At 40.1% G+C, this 18,980-nt stretch overlaps 1 protein-coding gene across 2 annotated transcripts in view; it reads right to left on the reverse strand.

The window, feature by feature from the left end:
• Window positions 1-7,365: 7,365 nt before the first annotated feature.
• Window positions 7,366-18,980, reverse strand: part of MIB1 (MIB E3 ubiquitin protein ligase 1) — a 41,559-nt gene continuing 29,944 nt past the window's right edge. Inside the window, exons 15-22 of one of the 2 annotated variants that reach the window (XM_081918040.1) lie at window positions 17,711-17,872; window positions 16,252-16,433; window positions 13,734-13,926; window positions 12,692-12,770; window positions 12,096-12,209; window positions 11,809-11,909; window positions 10,582-10,607; window positions 7,366-9,801 (exon numbers count right to left, since the gene is read on the reverse strand). In XM_081918040.1, coding sequence (XP_081774166.1) covers window positions 9,771-9,801; window positions 10,582-10,607; window positions 11,809-11,909; window positions 12,096-12,209; window positions 12,692-12,770; window positions 13,734-13,926; window positions 16,252-16,433; window positions 17,711-17,872 — 888 coding nt within the window. In that variant the 3' untranslated portion in view covers window positions 7,366-9,770. The remainder of the gene's footprint in view (window positions 9,802-10,581; window positions 10,608-11,808; window positions 11,910-12,095; window positions 12,210-12,691; window positions 12,771-13,733; window positions 13,927-16,251; window positions 16,434-17,710; window positions 17,873-18,980) is intronic. The other variant, XM_081918039.1, reaches the window with a different exon arrangement.

Raw genomic sequence — 18,980 nt, forward strand, 5'->3', positions numbered from 1 at the left:
TTCAAGGTTAAAATCAGTGTTTGATCAATCCCTCAAACAACAGCAATGCAAGACAAGACAAGAGTAATATGGAATGCAAAAAGCTGTCATATGCAGAAAGTGGAGTATTGGCCTCCATCTGGCAGTGACTCTCAATACAGAATTTTCCTCCAGCCCTACCTGAAGAAGCCAAGGATTGAATCCAGGACATTTTGCTTGCAAAACATGTGCTCTGCCAGTGAGCAACAGCACTCCCCGACGATTGGATGGAAGCAATAGCACAGGAACCTCCACATGAAGCAGGGAAAACCTTCTTATCTGAAGCTGCGAGTCAGTGTAGAAAATACCAGATAGAATCTGATAGAGTTAGACCAATGGTCTGGCTTTGCATAAGTAAACTATTAAAATAATAGATTGGAAAGATACTTGGTTGTTGGGGAGTTTTTTTATGGGAAGGGGGGAACTTCCAATCAGTTGGGTGAATTACAGCACACAGAACCAGCACAGAAAAACATTTGTGAAACCCTTCCGACTAATATCAGTGTTATTACCCTTCATCGTTTGTAGAAAACAAACATAATTTTACTGCCATATGAAACCTGTCACTGCATTGTTAAGTAAGCAGTTATGATAGGCTGTGATATTAAAGATAATTATGCTTGTCAATTGAGCTGAAGCAGTTAATTAGATAAACAAAACATCTCATTTTTATTTCCTCCTGAACAGCAAGAGATGGGTAGAAAGTAGCGTGTATTAATGATATTATTTTCCCTACCATGGACGAGTGTTTTAATAAACATACAAAAGCAACTTTATCGGTCCTCATAAACCTTGATTGAACACACAGTGATAAGGTCTGTTTAAAATGTCATCTTCACAATAACACACACAGAGCCAACTCGAGCCTTAGCAATGACCTGTGTAAAAGAGGCCGCTCTGGAAAGTGCAGGCCCCGTTGTGCGATGTATATCATATAAACAGTTCAAAGCTTCTGTGGCTGTTCTGTGTGTGCGATTATGGGTGGCTAAAAGGTGGGGGTTGTCAAGTGTGTATATACATTTTTGTGGCACCAGCTTTAAAGGCTATTTTCTTCCGAAGAAGTCTGGCTTTGGTAAAAGGTGAATAGCCTGAGAGGGCTGGGTCCTTTGAGCCAGAATGACCTTCAGCACTTAGATCTGCAAATAGAGACAATTTCACAGGGCTTTCTGAAGGAGAAAGGCCTCTCGTTTTAATCACCATCATTATCATCATCAGTGCTAACACACAGCCTATGAAAATAACCTAATATGCATGGCAGACTATTTCAAGTCCCGTGAATGGAAGGAAGTGACAGAAAAATTTTGTGGAATGAAGAGCCTTGACACTTTTAATTTTCTTTTAAAAATGCAACTAGTCGTACTAATTCCAACTCCAGTAAATTGTTGTCTTTTTCTTTCTTTTTTATAATCTCATTCTTGTCATCTGTGCCCTGGGAATATTTACCGTAAATGTTCCCAGTTTCCCAAAACCAGTGGCAACAGTGACACCCAATGGTACTAATAAGGCAAAGCCCCAGTCAACAGATACCATAATAAATTCCAAATCTTTTTCAAATGGAGAATATTGGAATAGACAGGAACAGCATCTGAATGGAAGGGTAACACATAAGCAATTTCCTTTTGCAGTGGAGGCTTGGTTTTGATGTGGACAGTGATGTATTGGACGTGTGAAGATATTGCAATTCAACACACTTTCATTACATAAGCTTTACATGGGACACCATTTTATAGCTCAGTTACATATACATTTTATCTGCATTTAGCGCTTAAAAGCTTTTGGAGTGATAACCCTTTTAAAATATTAGTGAAAAATTGCTTAAATGAAAGAGTATTATATTTCTATGATCCTATATGGTAAATTAAAACAATCCGAATGGTCACCACCATTTTATTATTATAAATTATTTTTCTTCCATCATACATAAAACAGAAAGGGAAACAAAACAACAAACGTAATAATACAAAAATATCAGAAATAACTAAGGGAGCCACGAATTAATTATTGTAATTGGTCAACTGGTCAACAAAATCTGAAGACATGAGGAGACACCAGTTAATGAAACCATTAAGAGCTCTGCATTTTCTGTGCTTGCAGCACCAAAGAGTTCTGGTACTGAATAAGAAATAATAATAAACCTTTATTGTCACTACTCCACCTGTGTGCAGTGAAATTAAACGAGCCCCCCCCCCCCCAGTCTTGTTCACACTGTGTGTGCTTATTGGAAGTAAATTGCACCGCTAGTAAATAACCCGTTGGTAAAAATAATAGAAGTCCAACCACAGTATAGAAATGTTCTGGCTCTTCTAAACTTTTGGAAACCTTTGTATTGTGGGTTATCATTCCTGTGATTGCCAGGCTACAAAAATGTTAATATTGTAGATTTTGGCAGGCTCTGTAGTCTTCGTTCATAGTGCTATGAATATCCTAGCTCCACCATTACCACCACCATTTTAGCTAATTGTGCCCCCCCCCAATTACGGTAAATACTTTCAGTCTTGTACTTTTGATCCAAAACATTAAGGACTCGTGTTTCTTCCTCTTCTTCTTCTCACATTCCATGGGTAATTATGGACATCGTGCTTAAATGAATAAATGCTTATTGCAAAATTATCTTCTTTTTTTAAGATCCTTGGTGCAGTATTTCCAATTGTATGGAAAGTCCATTGCAGCTCTGCTCTGTTTACGTTGCAAGATCAATTAGTGTTAGTAGTCATCCACCTTAAAGCAGACTTGGAGAGAAAGAACAGAAGTCTTCTAGCTCACTCTCATTTAGGCACAGATAATATTTAACTAATAACTTTGCATTATGATATGATCTTCTTAGCAGTAAAGTACATTACTGCCCCCTAGTGGACTCTCTCTCTCCCCACAGAGAGAGAGAGAGAGAGAGAGAGAGAGAGAGAGAGAGAGAGAGAGAGAGAGAGAGAGAGAGAGCGCTATCAGTGATCCAGGTTTCATTTCAACTACTGTACTGTTATTTCTTTCCTTGTTTAAAATGTCACCTAATCCTTAAGTGCTTTTGGACTTCGGAGATGGGGTGCATAACCTTTATTAGAGATTCATCTTTATTCAAATTTTATTGTTTTAAAAATGTGCACTTTTTAGAAATGCTCAGATAAAGCATCAGTCAGAAAAGGCTTTCTTGCTGTGACAGAACACCTAGCTCTGCTTTCATTTTCAAGCCTTCCTTTCTGTCATAGGGCTGTCCTAGATATATTAAAAAAGGCACACATCTAATACTGAACTCTTTATTTGCAAGAGAAACACTTACAAGCAGCTACCCTGGCGCTCTGGACACACACACACTTCTAGTCTCCAGGCATCTGTCCACAGATCTGGGCCCTGTGGACCAGTTGGAGCAACAGGGAGACCCTACTCTGCTGCTGGCTTATAAATCCTCCCCAGTCGGGTTGCATGCCCACAACCTGAGACTTTTCCTGCATGTAAGGCGCCACTTTTCTTCCCACCTCAAGATCCTCCTGGTTCGAGGAGACAAGAGGGACAGGGGAAGGTCAGCTGAACAGCCTCCTCTTCTTCCTCCACATCTGACATGCCTTCCTGTCTCAGCCTGCCTTGACTCTCCCTTCTCTCCTGGCTCCTGCCTTGCGGGCAGCCAGACCCCATAAATCAGTGGTCACCTCTTCTGGGTCACTCCCCTGGTCCCCTGCCTCAGTCACACGTTCTTTGGAGCCCTGCCAGTCCCTGACACCTTGCAATTCGAAAGAGGACGTGTACCGACCTAGAAATATCAAAGCCAACAAAAGTTGTCATCACACCCATTTAAAAAACTGAATTATTTTGATCTAACCAAAATATCTTTTGAATTCCCAAAACATGTTACAACTTTTGAGCACTCATTTTTGGAATTTGAAAGTTGAAAAATTCAATATGCCCCACTACTGCATCTTCCATACCACCAGAAGCTGACCACCCTCAGTACTCATAGTAACACTGAGTCTAGAAATACTATACTATACTGTTCTATAGTCTAGAACAGTGTTTCCCAACCGGTGTTCCGCGGCACACTAGTGTGCCGCGAGATGTTGCCTGGTGTGCCGCGAGCGAGTCCAAAAAAGGTTGGGAAACACTGGTTTCTCTTTCAAAAAGGAAACGTGGGTTAAAGCGGCGACGCCGCCTCCCACTCACTTTCCTGCTCTGGCTTCCCTAACAGTTTTCCGAGTTGCGTCACTGGATCCAGCCCCCTTTTCCACATGTGACACGGGGCTGGAGGGAGGGAAAGAGGGCTTTACGTCGCGCACAAAGGCAGCCTCCTAGAAGCGCTCTGGGCCGGCGCCGTTTCACCGAAGGCGCCAGAGGACCCCCACCCTCAGCTCCTTCAGAAAGGAAGCCCCGCCCCTCGGCTCCCTACACCGCCAGGCAGCTCAGCTGACTGACGAGGACGTTCTGCGGCGGCGGCCGCCGCACAACCACCGCAGTTGCTGGCAGCGTCCGCAGCGCAATAAGTAACAGCGCCTGGTGCTGCCAACTCTTTCTCTCTCTCTCCCGCCCCGCCCCCAAGCTCTCGCGCGCCCCGCGTCAACATCGCCGCGCGCAGCTTCCCGAGCTTGAGGCCAGCCGCTGCACGCACGCGCTGGCTCGTAATCGGCTCCGGTTGTTGCCTTTCTCCGCCGAGGTCAGTGGACCCCGAGCCTAGGCTTCCTTCCCGCACCCCGCTTTCCGAAGACCGCACACCAGTTGGGCCAGTACATATTCCCCTCCCGTGACTGGAGCGGAATAGCCCTTTCTCTTCTTCCCCAACCCTTGTCGTTGGAGGAGTCCCTCAGTCCCTCGCTTTGCTGCCTCCTCCCCCCCCCACCCCCAAAGCTTGGAGGTTCCCCGGCAAGGGGGAGGGGAAAAAAATTGAAAGTTACACTTTGTGCGTCCCTCCCGGCGTGACGCTGCGCGCTGACGTCACGGGGCTGTAATGGTGGTGTGCCTCAAGATTTTTTTCATCAAACAAGTGTGCCTTTGCCCAAAAAAGGTTGGGAAACACTGGTCTAGAAATACTATACTGTTAGTTGGTAAGCTGGAATTAGTCCAGTTTTAGAGCCACATTAATTTTGTGATCTGTTTTGACCTCTTGCCTGCTTTCCCCTACCCTTTCATTCTTAATAGTTTCATACTTTGACCACTGAAGTGTGATTGCCAACCTCTGGATTCTGGAATCCCCACATCTAGACACTTGGAATCCATGCTACAGAAAGTTTAAGATCAGAGGCATGAGAAACCAGCACATTCTGCTGAACTCTGCAAGAGATAAATTCAGTTTTCCACAAGCTGAAATAATTGATGTTATCCACTTTGTGACCATCTCCAATTAACCCATCTTAGAATGCATCTCTAGATGTTCATAGGACATTGTTTATATACATCATACTAAATCCTTCTGCAAAACAGAATCCTTGGGTCATTTCATCCACTTTTGTTGGGCAGAATAATGTCTGGGTCTTCTCTTGCTAGGTTGCTCAGTGCTTGCATTTGTTGAGTTTACAGTTCTCTGAATTTGGTGCCTCCTAATGACACAACTCAGTCTACTCAAGTGGCCACAAGTGCAGGCATTTTTTCAACAAATGCACCATTGCAACATGGGTGTCAGGTAGCTACTTGGCTGAACCCAAGTACTGTATATTCACAAAATATTGCAAAATAGATTTGTACTCTTTTTCAGAGGTTGTGCTTCAGAGGTGTCTCCTCCAGCAGGTTATTTCAAATACGTACTTAATTTAGCTGGTACTCACTTAAGTCAATAGGAGCAGCTTAAGAACACGGCTGTTGTCCTAGTGCCCACTCAAGAAGGGACCACTCTCCTCCCTTGAAGGGTGTTTCTGAGGGAGCACTAGGGCAAAACCAGGACTCCACCCCCATCCCACGGCTGACCAACATACATGCAATAATTGAAGACCCAAATGTCTAGAGTGCAGCCAGTGCACATATGTATTTGTGTTATTGTGCTTTTATGGATGTTGCATTGTAATTCCTTGAGTATTAGGTATTTTTCTACATCTGGTTAGAAGCCAAACTGACTCCAAGGAAGGAGTGTGTCAAAGATTCTGCTGGCAGTGATGACATTTTCCTATCTTCAAGCAACAGGATGACTACAGCTGACTTGGTAGTTTTAGGGCCCATGTGAGAAATGTACCGTATTTTTCGCTCTATAAGACACACTTTTCCCCTCCTAAAAAGTAAGGGGAAATGTGTGTGCTCTTATGGAGTGAATGCAGGCTGCGCAGCTATCGCTGAAGCCAGAAGAGCAAGAGGGATAGGTGCGCAGCGATCCCTCTTGCTCTCCTGGCTTCAGCAATAGCCACGAGAAGCCTATTGAGCGCAGCGGGAGCACTCCTCCCTCTTCGCTCAAGAGGCTTTGCGTTGCATTCTTGTTTCTTGTTTTCCACCTCTAAAAACTAGGTGCGTCTTATACGGCAAAAAAATATGGTAGTTTCCTGCTGCTGTATTGCACAGCTGCTCTTTTCACCTATTGGCTGTGAAGTAGTGGTACCTCGGATTACATACGCTTCAGGTTACAGACTCCTCTAATCCAGAAATAGTACCTCGGGTTAAGAACTTTGCTTCAGGATGAGAACAGAAATCACGCTCTGGCAGTGCGGCGGCAGCAGGAGGCCCCATTAGCTAAAGTGGTGCTTCAGGTTAAGAACAGTTTCAGGTTAAGAACGGACCTCCGGAACCAATTAAGTACTTAACCCGAGGTACCACTGTAGTGTCCTACTTCCAGTGGCCCTTGGCAACCCTCCTCACCCTCAGCTGCTATACAGCACAGGCACAGTGCAGAACATTGGAGTTAGGGCACTGGCTGCACAGCCAGAAGGGAGCACACAGCTAGTTTAGGCAGCTTATTACTGGAACACTATCCATAGGAACCCTTTTACCATAGGTGTTGGGCCCTATGCGTAGTTCTCTGATCAGGACTGCAAGTACTGTTTCTAATATAGTGCAGATTAGAATATAGTTTGACACAGTCATACACTTCAGGTTTATATTTACAGTTTAATAAAAGTATAAATTCAAGTCTCAACATCTGTCTTCTATACTATAAAGGTTTAACAAACTACTTATTAAATAAATTAAGAAAGGTTTAAACAAATGTAGTTTTCTGTTGGCTAAGGGACGTTAAAATAATTTTGTTCTCTACATTGTGAACAGAATGACATAAAATAGCATCAAAGCAACAAAAAGTAAGATTTCTAATACAAGTGCCCTACTTCCTTCTACTAGATTTGAGGTCAATGCAGCACCTCGCGTCCATTCTCTTAGACAATGAATAACTTAATTGACCTGCTTATAAGACTAGTCATGCTATGAACGTGTTTTGTAGAACGGAGAAAAGGGACAGAGGATACAAAATGATTTAATAACTTTATCATTCAACTTTTCCAGCTGTGCTAAAATAATAGAACACAGAATTACACCATTGTATACCAGAAACTCCTTTGTCACCAAAGCATTGACATTTGCCCTACCTATGACATACAACATTCTTCCTTTACTTTTCGGCATAAAATGCCTCGTTTGTTTTAGTTCCTTATATAAACTGGGTGTTCAAAATCAATGAAAAGTTCTTTGATGGCAAACTCCTGAAAAAAAAAACAACTACCTCATGTGCCACATTATTTTATTAATTATGTTACTATTAATAAACTCTCTAAGATCTTTTTTCTGTGCATATGCATGCACAATTTCAGAAGACCGTTTGTGGAAATAGTTATCCAAATTGTTCTTGGAACTAGCTATTTCACTTTTGAAATACTGCAGCAACTATACAATTAAATAGCCAGCAATTTCAAAATCAGAACAGAAACAAGTATTTTATAAATGTAAGCATGCTTGTCTAAGAAGTCAAGCAGCTCACACTTATTTAACAAATTTATACTTCATTCTAATACACAATCATATGCATCTTTTTTTGAAAGATAAATGTAAGGGATCCAAGACCCGTTTGCTTTTGTGGAACTTCCAGATGGCTGTGCTTAGGAATTGCAGCACAATCCTATATACCATGGATATTTTTATGTATGCAATGTTTCTGTACCTTCTTTCATCACAAACCATTCCTAAGACATGATTAACTTTGTTCCAGGCAATTTGCAAACTTCTGCATAAAATAAAATAAAAATCTCAACTCAAATTTATATGACACAGATTATATTTACCAAATATAGTCTATTCCTGCAAGTAATTCCCTTTGAGTAAATTTAACAGGAATCAAATTGTTAAAGGCAATTTTCTTTCTAATCTAATGTTTCACCACATGCTTATAAGAATTTGTCTGAATTGGAGTTAAATACAAATAAATGGTGTATCTGTTAATTATAAATCCAAAAATTAACTTAATCTCTGCAATCATGCACCATCTAAAATATGTGATTTAATCTTTGGGAGACTATCTACAGCCTACTGCAGAACATTCAGAGCAAGATGCTTTTCCATATCCTTGGATAGCATTTATATTAACCCATCATTGCCTTATCCTCCCTAAACAGCCCCCCAATTTATAGAAATCTCACAGACATATCAAGCACTGTCTTGGTTATTAACTGAATGGTCCCAATGAAGTTTCAGAAAAGAAAAGTTCATGCATACTGCGAAGTCTGCACCAAAATGAGTAATATTCATATCACAGAAGCTATTGTTCCTATTTATCTTAAAACTCTCTGCTGTATATTCCCTTTTTGCAAGGTGGCATTTAAGTCCAATTACTAGACTTAAAATGTTAAATTCTAGCCTACAGATAGAATGGTTTTCTTTTGCAAGTATACAAATAATAATGTCTGTCACCATTCTAAAAACTGTTCTCTCAGTTGAAGGGATTATGGCCGAGATCCTGAAAGCCTTTCAGGCCGAAAGAAGGGCTTGCTATATTATGCAGTGCGTTTTCTTTTCATTACTAGCAACAGCCTGTACTATCTTCAGCACCATCACATTGGGAGTTTTCCCCATTTGTGGAGGCGGCTTTTCAGGAGGCCAATTCTAGAAGGCACCCCTGCTATGTATGTGGAGGCTACAAGCAGCCCTTTAAAATCAGCAACTTTTGTAATAATCCTCATTCTCCTTTAAACTAATGTGGGACAATAAGAAAACCATACAAAATTATAGGCTTTCAGATTTTAGAGGCATTTTGTAATACTGAAACACTATTCATTTATTGTGCTGATTTTAAAAAATTCCTGTACCTAGCTCCGAGGTTTAGCTTGCTTTTGCAATTTATTACTGACACTACTATGAAAACGTATTTAAAACAAATACAATTTAGAGAATTAAAAATATTTATACATGAAAGCAGCTGACAGTATAAAAATCAACAGTGAAATTAGAGTTCATACATATAAAATAAAAATACCAACAGGAAATTGTCCCTTTAACATAAAGGGGTTGGGGAGAAAAGGAAAGGCAAAAGATATAAAAAAGGCTGCATTGTTAATTAACCTAAACTTGGTTTAGCTTTCTTGATAGGAGAGGTTGACCACTCAAATACTGATTTGTATTGTCAGTCTAAGCACTTACAATGCAACAACTCCATAGCATTAGAAATGTTTTCAGGACAAACTTTAGCTGCCACTAAAGCTTATGAAGATTCAATGAGCAAAACGTAGTAATAATATGACAAGCTACTGTAAGACACTTTATATTTTAATACAAAAGGATTCTTCGTTCAATAGCCTTTCGGCAAATAGGACATTCACTCATTCGATCGCCACAAAGCTGACATGTTCCGTGACCACAGAGAAAGATCATATTCTTTAGACGGTCCAAACACACGGGACACATGGTCTGTAAGAGACAAAAATGAAACTAAAGAACTGTCTGGAGACAAATAATAACCAAGTATTATACCTTATTAGCTTAGTACGCCTAATGTAAATACCATTTTCAGATAGTGAGGCTGGTGAAATAAATACCATAAAAAACTCTGAAGGATACTCATCAACAACCTGCCTTAAAATAGTGTTGCTAAAATTTAACTCAGCGATTAAAAATTCTCAAAGCACTTAACATACATCTTTAGCGTTCCTCACAGAAAGATACACCAGAATCATTTTGTGTTGTATATGGGCTTAGGCCAACTTCACATTTGCTAAATACATTCAAAGTTTTGAAGCAATGCTACATTCTTCATATTTTTATTATCATGACCATCATTGCTAAGGACATAACTGTCTTTGTAAATGACATCTATTTTATACAATTAAAAGGTATAGTGAAACATGAAATAAATCTGTCACACAGAAACAGACTGTGAAGCTCATTTAAACACTTCTGAAATTTTGGAAACACACAAACCCTTTCGGAATTTCTAATGGCAACTAAAAATGAAATCTCCATCTATTTCCAGATATTATGACCCCTTTGAGTCTGTAGAACTCTGTCTGATGTGATATTAAATAAAAATGGAGGCCATGACTTTATTAGAACGCCCAAGTGCTGTCTGTACCAAAGGAGGCCAGAAAGGAGACTGTTGGTCCTGCCTACAGGACAGAAAGGAAGGCAGAGTCTAGTTTGGATGACTTAGCTGATTTGTCCTTGGAAGGATAGACCATTCAGGAAACTCACTGCTCAGTTGGAGGATCACTGCTGTCCTGAAAATAAGTTTAAATATAAGTTTGGGGGCGGGGAGGGGAACAAACTAAAGGTGGCTTTTGGCTTTTTATCTGCGCATTCATCTTTCTCCCCTCCTTTTTAATAAAAGCATAAAAATTAGGAATGCTTTTGAAAGCAGGACTAGTAGTAGTTTCCTGTGGATTTGTTCTCTTTGGCTCTTGTTCTGTTCTCTGGTGGCAGGGGAGAAGAGACTATGGATTACATCCAGCACTGTACAAACAGTTCCACTCATGCAATGGGATTTCCCCTTCCTCTTCTCTCCCCACGCACCCCCATGATCTGCTCTGCAGTTTACGTAAGAACCATTGCTGTTTATACTTTCTGCAGTGTTTGAGCTAGAAAGTGGGCAGAGGAGAGGAGAAAGAATAAGACATGAATAGATGAGGGAGCGCCTTTGCAGTGATTGTCTTAGCAGTAGCACCCTACTGGCACTTCCTTGCTGCCCTGATTCAGAGGGAGCTGAACTCAACACTACTGCCTGGAACTACTGTCTTACTTTTATCACTGTTATTTATTTTTACCATCAGCTTTGTGGATAAGGGCTGGGTAACAAAATAGTGGACTAATAGATAAAGGTTGATAAAGTCCAAATAGAAATGTCATTTCTAATAAGGATTTTTTTTATTTAAAAAAACAACCCTTCTACATGGCAGGGTTTCACTATTTGCAGAGGTTTAAAACCCATATTCAATCTGCCATAAGGTCTGAAGAAAAGAAATGTAATTTTTTCAAATGATGTGGCTTTTGTCCTACATTCCAATTGTTAAACATACGTGAAATGAGTTGCCTTTCCGCAACATACATCCATGCATCATTTTTTAAAAATCCAGTTTGTGTATGTGGACATTTTATGTGAAAACAGAAGAAAGAGTACGTCCTGAATATTTTTCCTTTTTTATATAAAATTTATTACTGAACCTAAAAGATGCTTAGGGAGATATTCTAGAGTTGGTGACAATAACTGCAGTGTACAGTATGCCTACTATTTATATTCCTTTAATTGTTGTTTTAATTAGTGTAACTTGCCCCATGACGTTAAGATGAAGGATTGGTGGTAAATTAAAATAACAATAATAATATTCATAACATAAACCTTTATATTGATAACTTGCATATAATGCCCTAAAAAAACAAAGCTTTCTTTTGATATTGATCATAAAAGTTATCTATTTTTTTTACCTGTTCCTTTATGTCCTGCAACTGCTGCTGCAATTTCTGTACATCAGCGTTGACATTGGTATTGTCCTTGTCTTTCTGCAGAACAGGAATGTTTCCACTTGCTACACAATGCAGAGAAAAGACAATGGTGACACGAAATACTTACAAAAGAGCTGAACCAATTTAAAAATTACTACTAGCCCCTTAGTTGCATCAGAACAATGGTTCCAATGCAATCCATTTCCTGAATCAGGAAGGAGTTTGCAAATTGAAACCACTGCTAAAAGAAGAAAAATAAACAAACTCACCAATGTCATCTGTGGAGTCTTCTGTACCTTTTCCACCACAACACATAATGAAAGGCACTCTTCGCTCTACCACTGCCCGACACTGTACACATTTTTTCATCAGGCTGGCACAATCTGGAGGGGGGGGGGAATTATTCAGATTGATGCAGTTTTTTTTTTTACTTATTTAATGTAAAAGTGGAATGTAATGAACAGATTAACAAGAAAATATCCCAGGGAGCCTAGAACACATAGCACACCCGTTTTGCATAGTCCTCACCAGTGAATATTGATTCATCCATGTTAGGAACTGGAGACAGTTTATCATATAGCACAAGATAGTTTCAAAAAGGTATGCTCCTCCCACCAGCATCTACAATCAGTTATTCACTTTTATAAGCAAAGGGATAAATCTCACACTAATCTGGGACTAAGCTTTTCCTCTTCTCTGGTAAGGGGGGTGGGCAGAACACCCCTTATACATTTGAGTGAGACAAACTCAGAAACTGACTTTTATATTTTAATACATCCATCTTCCAATAAACTTGATCTATTTCAGTAAGTGAATTTAATCATCTTATTCCATAGAACAATTGTTAGCCAACAGAAGAACTTACTTTCACAAGCACACATGTGTCCACACGGCTGAAAGAGCACAGCTGCTTTTTTGTCTGAACATACTACACATTCTTCAATCTACAAAGAAAAATTACATAGCTCTTCAACTTTTCATAAAGAAGCTTTTAGTTTCTCAATTGTAGCTTAATCAGCTTAATGTCTGTTCTGGGCACATTAGTTCAAAATATGATTAAAAATAACACTATAAAGCATATAGAATAACACGTCTTGCTAGGAAGACACAATGGCTCCAGTCTCACAACATTTGAACATTCTTTGAGTGTGTCAGCACTTAGGAAAGGATGATCTGATAGACACAATACGCTTGTATTTTTATTTTTTTTTAAAGCTTTTCACAAATACTCCTGAGTTAGCTTAGCAACAGATTGGAAACTGGTTAAAAAAAAGAATGAATAAATGGACAGTCCTCACAGTGGAGTGAGGGGAGACAGGGTCCCCTAAGCAACCAGTGGTTTTTAATTTTTTCATAAATGATTTGGACTTAAAGAGGAGCAGCAAGGTGGGCAAGTCTGCAAACACCAAATTCTTCAGGGTGGTGAAAACCAAAGGAAACTGCAGAGATGCAAAAGGGATGTCTCCCAAAACTGTAGACCTAGTAAAGGTGCAGAGAAAGTCGATCAACATAGTCATGAGGGTGGAGCACATTCTGTACAAAGGAAGGTGAAAAGCTGGGGGCGGGCTTTAGCTTCAAAAGCCAACCAGTGAGAGTTGGAAAAGGTTTATAAAATTCTGCAAAGCATGCAGAAAGCGGAGAGAGATTTCTTTTCTTTTACTCATATCACCAGAACTTGGGATCATCTAATGAAAACAATTGGCAGAGGATTTAGAACAGTCAAAAGTAATTCATAAGAATATAAAGTCTGCTGCTTAGGACTATAACCAAGACTGTAATTTGCTTAAGTGTTTCTGCTGTTTGATTCTAAGAGCATCATTTAAAATGCTCGAAGTTTAAAATGGCGCATAAACACTTATATTTTAAGGTATGTCATACTAAAATGAGCTGGAAATAAAAGCACGCACCTTTGTCCTGGATTGAACTTGTTCTTTGCAGATAAGGCATTTCTTGACTCTTGGTGAACAGAGAGAACAGGTAGCAATATGCCCACATGGACCAAATAGAGTATCTCTCTTCATATCAGAACATACCATGCATTCTTCTAAGGTTTCTGAATCATTGCTGATCATAGAAGGGCTCCGGGAACCAACCTGACCACTAAACACAAATATTCATTGAGATATTATATAAATATTCAACATAATCTGCATAGTTCACCTAACCAGCCATGTTAGTGGAAGCCATGTACAATGACTTCCACATGCGTAACAGGGCTTTCCCCTCCTCTCCACCTCCTGCATCCCCCAAAATTAGCTTGGGATGAGAACCCCTAGAAGAGAGTACATGGGAGGGGAGAGGGGGCATCATTCCATTTGGTAAGTTGCAATGCTTTTTCAGGTTGAATGATTGGAAAAAGATGGGTGTTCAATTTCACCCTATACAGTGGATGCTCTGGTTGTGAACGTGATCCGTGCGGGAGGGACATTTGCAATGCGCAGCACCGTGTCTGCACACGCGTGGGTCATGATTCGGCGCTTCTGCGCCGAATCCCGGAAGTAACCCGTTCCGGAACTTCCGGGTTTGGCGCGGTGCGCAACCTGAAGCATCTGTAACCCAAGGTATGACTGTATATGTAATCATTTTGCATTATATCATACTTTGTTGTATTCTTCAAGATTAATATTTACTCATCTGCATTGGAAATTCAGGGTAATAGTAAACAATGCACCCTGCCATTAAGGTAGAAAGAATTAGGTAGAAAAAAGTGGCTATTATGTATAGCTTAAAATCATGCCAAGGGCAAAAAACCTTAAGCTTGGTAAGTATATTAATTTTTTATTTTTTTACATTCCTCCTGGACTGTTTTAACACTTAGAGCGGCACTGACATTTAGTAAAAATGGAAAACAAATAACAGAAGAATTTCTTTAATACTTCTTAAAATGTCACAAAGTGTGCATGTAAAGCTGAATTCATCAAAACTCAATCAGGCTAGGTATTATGCAAAAAAAACCTGACAAATGGTCTTAATAAATATATTACAGAACAGTTTCTTCTCTGAGGTTCCCCTCCCTTAACAGGAAAACATGGCTATATGCACTTTCGACTGACATTTAGTTAAATTTATGTTGGAAAACTGGCAAAACCTTGGATTATTATTTAAATATTTCAAAAACCTGTGAGGCCCACTGAAGAATAAAGAGGCAACAGCTGGGATCTAAAGTGCTGCATACAGAATTCAGACTGGGCACAGGAACCTTTACCTCATTCCTTCAATTGGCAAGTTTCCTAGGCAGCTTAAAAATCCAATGCATGGTCAGGGGCTTTCTACACCAATATCCCATGACACACAAGGTGCTGCCCCTGGGAGAATATTTGCAACAGTGTGTATGTAGACGGAAGAGCCGATTTTGATCATGGCTCATATTCCAAAATTCCTGACTTCCTGTATGATCTGGAACAGGGAGCATGAATTAAGTAATTTTCTATCTCAAAGTTTTGACCAATTTCAAAATGTTGCTGAGAGCAGTATGCACAGAATAGCCACAGTGGACACTGAATTCAAAATTCAAAAACAAAAACATTGTATGAAATGTTAATTAAAAGTTAATGGCAAAATAAAATAAATGATTGAAGAAAAAGCTTCCACAAGCCCTGGGGTGGAGAAAACATTTTGGTTCCAGGGGCTGATTTTTTTCAGGCCCCATCCCGCAGGACAACTTGTGGGCAGAATAACTCACCTGTGTATCACATGTCATTATGATGTCATACGGTTGCCCTGCCTGCCCATTCAAATCCCCTGCATATGGTACCCCAAGCATTTGGGAACCATAGCTCAAGGGGCATTGCCGCCTTATGTGTTGCACCATGGGACTGGAAAGAAGAAAGTAGTCTGCATTTTGCAGGCACTGCCAGCAAGTGGAACTTCTCATTGTCAATGCTTGCAAAAGGAATCTTTCTCCCTTCTCTGTCAGCTCTGTGATTGGCCCTTCTCAAAGTGTTAAACATAGGGCTAGCAAAGGCTTCTTTCTCTCCTTCTGATCATCAGGAGCAGAGAAAGAAGCCTGAATTTTTCAAGTATTGACTGTATACAGGAGAAATCCCTCTCTCAGTCAATGCCTGCAAAACACCAGGGCTGACTGTCTTTGCCACCAAACTGAGCTGGATTTAAACCCTTGCTTGTCAGCTAAACCAAATATTGTATACATTAAGAAACCTATATGAAAACACCACTATTCATTTTAGCTCACAAGAAAATAAATATTGCGAGAATGCAAATCTACCTTAATTTTATTTGCTTCTCTTAGAATTGGGATAAGCGTACTTATTTATTTACAAGGTTTCTTACCCACCCTTCACCCCATAACGTCCCAGGACAGGTTACAACATATGTGTGTGTGTGTACTTTATCAGCTGTTCTATAGCAAACAGAAAATTGGAAAGGAAATGTGGGTTAATCCTATTGCGCTGCTACAATACAAACCTGACTTTTTCTTTGTGACATTTAGCCAATGCTTTACAGAGGCTAGGATCAGGACACAAGTCAAGGGGCGACTGACCCTTCTTATTACGAATACCAAGGTCAGCTCCGTTAGCTGCCAGGAAGCAGGCAATAGATGCTGCACTCTTCTTTTCTGCTCCCTGAGTACCCAGTCCCATTATCAACTGAAAGAAAGTAAATTCGCAACTAATGATGTACCTGCAAAATAATATCTTATGAGAAAACAAAACCAACAAGACAAAACTGTATCATTAATAGATCTGAGCAAATACTAGCCCTGAAGTGTAACTTCATGCAGTTAGTTCTTTTCAAAGTTCCTTGAACAGAGTAAAAGACTGTATCGTCTGGTAGTATCAAACACTGCACGTGCAGAATTCCAGTGGCATAGTGGGTGGGACTACCAGGTTGCCTCAGAAGATGGCGGATGGTGGGTTCTCTGCTCCAGTTGAGCAGCTCACTTGCTGTGAGAGCTGGGGGGGGGGGGAGCACAGAGGCAATGTATACCCCCAAAGAGAGCCCAAAGGATAAATTTGGGCATCTAACAGTCTAGCGGCATCAAGGTTTTAAAGCTCTCTCAATGCTTTCTGGATCAGGAAGTGTTGCCCTTCCTCTCCCTCTCCCCACATACCATCTAAATCTGCTCCTTAGAGTCCTCCTACCCCATGGAGCTGATTTTGAGTATGCATGGGGAGCTGCAGAGAACATGAGAAGAGGAGGAAATCCCACGGGGAAAGTCCACTGCACTAGTGGAGCACTGGTGTTGGATATGATGCATGATGTTGTCAGTTCTTTTGTACCAAGTCATTCATCCCACATACCAACCCTTCATGTGCAACTCAGCACGCTTCTCGCATTTGCCATATTTTTAAGTTCAACTCTAACCCCCATCTGCTGTTAACACTACTGCCATAAAAATCACATAATTTCTCTGCAGTTATTTTTTCCTATTGTTCTGCCTCAATGAAACTACTTGAATAATAAAAATTAACTCACTTTCCTAGCATATACAACCACACAGACAAATATGCTCAAAATACTATCTAAAATATATATATAAATTCTATTGTCAGTTTCTATCGTTTAGTACAAAGCATACAACTGAAAAGTTAGAAGCCATGCATACTATAATTATTTAGCTCATTTTTGTTCTGGATTACCGCTTGTTAATTCAAATGACATTTTATGAACTTTTAAAAAGAAATATAAGCTGATTACCAAAATCAGAAATATTTGGGGATTTTAAAAAAATGTTTTTCTATCAAAGTTGTCCATGATAATATGCCAAACTACTTCTCAATTGGCATTTATATTTAATGGAATATTATCTTTAAATAATTGCTTTTCAGAAAACAGAAAGCAGTCCAAAACAAAACAGGATCTTGCAACATACTGCAGAGAGAAAGTATAGTAGAGAAGAAATAAATAAATTCAAATTATTTACTGTGTTCTTCGATGGCTCCCAAGCAGTATCTACCTTGCCCACATCTTGCATGTCTTGGAGCTGACGAAGCTGTGACAAAGTATGATGCCTCAGGGCTTCATGGAGGGGTGTATCCCCATCTTTATCCTGAATATCCAGTTTAGCACCTGCACGAACTAGAAGCTGAGGAGAAACAATTCAACATTTTGAACATTTATTTTCTCACATAATGAGTCATAGACACATTAGAAACTCTGAAGTGCACAATAGCACATAAATTTGCCATGCAAAGTCACTTTAATTATGTTCAGACTTATTTGTATCTTTTACGCTATACAGTGGTACCTCTGGTTACGAACTTAATTCGTTCCGAGGTCTGTTCTTAACCTGAAACCATTCTTAACCTGAGGTACCACTTTAGCTAATGGGGCCTCCCACTGCCACCATGCCACTGCCACACGATTTCTGTTCTCATCCTGGGGCAAAGTTTTTAACCCGAGGTACTACTTTCGGCTTAGTGAAGTCTGTAACCAAGGTGTTTGCAACCCAAGGTACCACTGTATACTTTAAACTCTGTTTTTACCAAATCTAATTTTAATCTCAAGAAATATAACTAGCATACAATTTGATATGTCAGAGTTAAGTAACAAGCTGATAAGAATGGGCTGCATCTAATAGTTGAATGGCTGGGGAAAGGCAGCCAGATGGGCAGGGTATAAATAATAAATTATTATAATATTATTATTATAGTTGCATGACCAGAAGGCAGCTCAGACAACCAAACCTGCTCTTCCTCTTTCGCTGAAGCCCTAACACCCCCTCCAAAGTCTCTCCATGGGGTTGGGGACCGGGTTCCAGAACAGTGGAGGCCACAATGTACAGGAAGAGTGAGACTGCACTGTGCAGGGTTCCCCCATCTGATTTCAGATTATTTCCCCCACCTCCCACTATTTAGGAGTCTATTTAGTGAGGCTTAGCAGGAAATACAAGGGCTACAGAGAGGGAAGAGGCAAAGAGATAGGTGGCACAAGCTGTCTTCCATTCATGCAACCATTGGGACACAACAAAAAGAGTGTTCTATCAGCAGCTGCTTCAATTCAGTGATATTGTAAATATATATTTATTTCATTTGACCAACACCACCTCTGATGCCTCCCTATTTCCAAATTCAGGAATATGAATATAGTTGGGATAAAATGGAGGCAAAATACAAGTTTGCTGTGAAAATGTAAGGAGTACAAGCTCAGCTCAGACACTGCACTACACCATAGTGTAGCATGATAGGAACAAG

The sequence above is a fragment of the Podarcis melisellensis genome (genome assembly GCF_964234715.1).
Source record: "Podarcis melisellensis genome assembly, chromosome: 7".
NCBI lineage: Eukaryota > Metazoa > Chordata > Lepidosauria > Squamata > Lacertidae > Podarcis > Podarcis melisellensis.